This window comes from Capsicum annuum, chromosome 4, assembly GCF_002878395.1.
Source record: "Capsicum annuum cultivar UCD-10X-F1 chromosome 4, UCD10Xv1.1, whole genome shotgun sequence".
Classification (NCBI taxonomy): domain Eukaryota; kingdom Viridiplantae; phylum Streptophyta; class Magnoliopsida; order Solanales; family Solanaceae; genus Capsicum; species Capsicum annuum.
This window is the reverse complement of record NC_061114.1, coordinates 481,138-484,114: the sequence shown is the minus strand read 5'-3', so window position 1 is coordinate 484,114 and position 2,977 is coordinate 481,138. Positions and strand designations below refer to the sequence as shown.

General features: G+C 35.2%; 1 protein-coding gene across 1 annotated transcript; it reads right to left on the bottom strand.

Annotated features, from left to right (window-relative positions):
- Positions 1–422: 422 nt before the first annotated feature.
- On the bottom strand, positions 423–1,571 carry LOC124897663 (protein NTM1-like 9). The gene is made up of 2 exons (XM_047410823.1): positions 1,284–1,571; positions 423–602 (listed from the first exon to the last, which is right to left on the bottom strand). Exons 1-2 carry the CDS (start codon positions 1,569–1,571, stop codon positions 423–425), a joined length of 468 nt encoding a protein of 155 aa, XP_047266779.1.
- Between the last annotated feature and the right edge of the window lie 1,406 nt (positions 1,572–2,977).

Below are 2,977 nucleotides of genomic sequence, written 5' to 3'. Positions count from 1 at the left end.
ATCTCCTAAGTGGTGGTCCTTCATTTGTGTTGGCCAACAATATACTGAAGCTATATGATGTTTACGCCCAAGGTAGAACACTTATTCGAATTTATAAGCCACTCTTTAGTCTCTTTATTGTGTCGAACTTGTGATCTGATGAAATATTTATAGATATATGGACTGATAGAACAAATTTGGCATAATTTCTTGGTTCACTTGCAGATTAGTTGCTTATTTGGTACATCTTTGCAATATCTGATCTGACCGTGAATATACAGGAGTGAACATCATCTCCTGAGTGGTGGTGCTTTATTTGTGTTGACCAACAATAAACTGAAGCTATATGTTTACATCAACAGGTATTTGTTTGCCATACAACTCACCTTTGGGAAACATTTCTGGATAGCTTTTATCACAATTACCTAAAGGTTGTACGATTGTTAACGGAGTGACTCCCTCTGACAATTCATCTTCGGTAGGTGATTTGGCAATGAAGCATTCGGTTCAACATCTAAATTGGGGTTTCCAACATGCTCGTCCTGCTTCAAATCACTCCTCCTAAACTTACGACAAAGCACAAATGGACCTTGCAACAGGCAAATCACATTTCCCAGTATGAACTAATTTGCATTGCTTCACCACAAATGACAATAGAAATATAAGTGTGTTCCTGATTCAAATTCAAAAGTAAGGCGCAGGCACAAAGTTCTTCAATTTTTTAAATAGGTAGATGATTCGAATCCAGACCTCACTATGTGGGAATATATTGAATATGTTGTTGTCATAGGTAGATGCTTCGGATAGAACTCATTAATTTGAACATCTAAAGAACTAATATATTCGGCATTAATTGTAAAAGCACTTTTAATGTAGTCCAGTAGTATGCTGCCACTAAATGTAGTGCACTTCGCGAGTCTATTCAAATTAGGAATGAGCTAAAAGAACAAATAAAATTCTTAGAGAAGGAGTTAACTATACAACATCTTCTAAAGAAGAAAGCTAGAAAATGAACTGCTATAGCCATAAAAGTAGCAAATATGTGCATTTTTTTATCACTCGTGAAAAACAGACAGGAACCAAATAGGATTAGAAGTAACCAACTATATATGTTCAAGTAACCCATTAATGAATATACAACATATTGCATAGGCATGATTGACTTGATCTGCACATACTATGTATATATTACATCGTAGACACTGATCAATGTGACCAATAATTGCACAATTATGCAATCAATCTTTTATACAGAAAATAGAAATAGAAATTCAAGACATAAGATGGCTGAAGGATGTGCAAACCTGGCCAGGGTGTGATCCATCCAATGAGTTTTCAGTTGGACAATATTCATGAATCACCATATGAGTCCTCTTGCCGTAAGAAGCTCGACCAATGTAGTATACCAAGGTTTTCTTCATCCCAATTTTTGCTCCGTTTTTAGTCGTTATGTTCGTGTCTTCACCAGTAGTTTTCCAGTAGCCTCGTTCAGTTGCTCGGTTCAGTCGCTGCCCGTTTAGGTACTTACGATCCTTTGGGCAGAAGAACCACTCGTTGTCATTGGACTCTACCACAGATATATCTGCAACCATTCAATCATAGGCCACTCTCACGTCTCTTTATTGTGTCAAACTTGTGGTCTGATGATATTTTAATAAATATATGGTCTGATAGAACAAACTTGGCATAATTTCTTGGTTCACTTGAATTTTAGTTGCTTATTTGATACTTCTTTCTGCAATATCAGATTTGACTGAAAATATGGACTGATAAAATTTGCAGGGTGGGAATTGTCAACCTCTTTCAAGATTGGGCTCTAGTTAACTTGTGGCTCAACCCACAGTCCTTGGACATAGTTCTGTCATTGTTCCTCAACATTTGAAAGGAGTGTTCAAATAATTTACAGATATGACGAAGGGACTGCACATTATCGTTGCTACACCTGGAAGGCTAAAAAATATGGTAGAAACTAAGAAGATGAACCTTGAGCAGTGGAGGTATTGACCTAATCTTTGTATAGCCATTATCAAGGTAGTATTTTGTGATGTGTATATGGTTATTGGCCTATTTTTATATGCTCTGGATTTATAATTTATAGATGATATGGTGAAGGGATGCTACACCTGGAAGGCTCAAAAATCTGGTTGAAAAGAAGAAAATGAACCTTGAGAATTGCAGGTATTGACCTAATCTTTATATAGCCATTATCAAGGTCGTATTTTATGATGTGTATATGGTTATTGGCCAGTATTTATATGCTCAAGATATATAATTTATCTCATATGACGAAGGGAGGTCACATTGTCGCTGCTACACCTGGAAGGCTAAAAAATATGGTAGAAAAGAAGAAGATGAACGTTGAGAATTGCAGGTATTGACCTAATCTTTGTATAGCCATTATCAAGGTAGTCTTTTGTGATGTGTATATGGTTATTGGCCTGTTTTGATACGCTCTGGATATATAATTTACAGATGATATGACGAAAGGAGTGCACATTATTGCTGCTACACCTGGAAGGCTCCAAAATATGGTAGAAAAGAACAGATAAAACCTTGAGAATTGCAGGTATTGACCTAATCTTTTTGTAGCCACTATCAAGGCAGTATTTTGTGATGTGTATATGGTTATTGGCTTGTTTTTATATGAGTTGGATATAACATGCTCATCTGGATATAACATGCTCTTCTGACTTAGTCTTGGTTATAGCAAATACAAATATTAGATGAACATAATAAACATAATGTCATTTAATTAATAAACATAATAAAATTTTAAAACGTAATAGGATACAAATACCTAATGATTAAATCCACAATAGGTAATAATTTGCTAGATTACTATTTGGATACTAACTTATGGAAATAACATGACAAAAGTCACTAATATCCAGCAGATGATTGCTTCTTTTCCTTTCTAAAACCTTTGTGAACCTTGTTGCTTGATTGTTCAAAATTGACATCTTCATCAACCAAAACTGATTTACCCTTTTTTGATGAT

What these genes read in the sequence shown, in the direction of transcription:
- LOC124897663 (XM_047410823.1), bottom strand. Translation starts at nt 1,571, where the DNA reads ATGGTTGCAGATATATCTGTGGTAGAGTCCAATGACAACGAGTGGTTC. An exon ending in ATGGATCACACCCTGGCCAG is followed by an intron (nt 603 to 1,283) that starts GTTTGCACATCC and finishes AATGCAAATTAG; the next exon opens with TTCATACTGGGAAATGTGAT.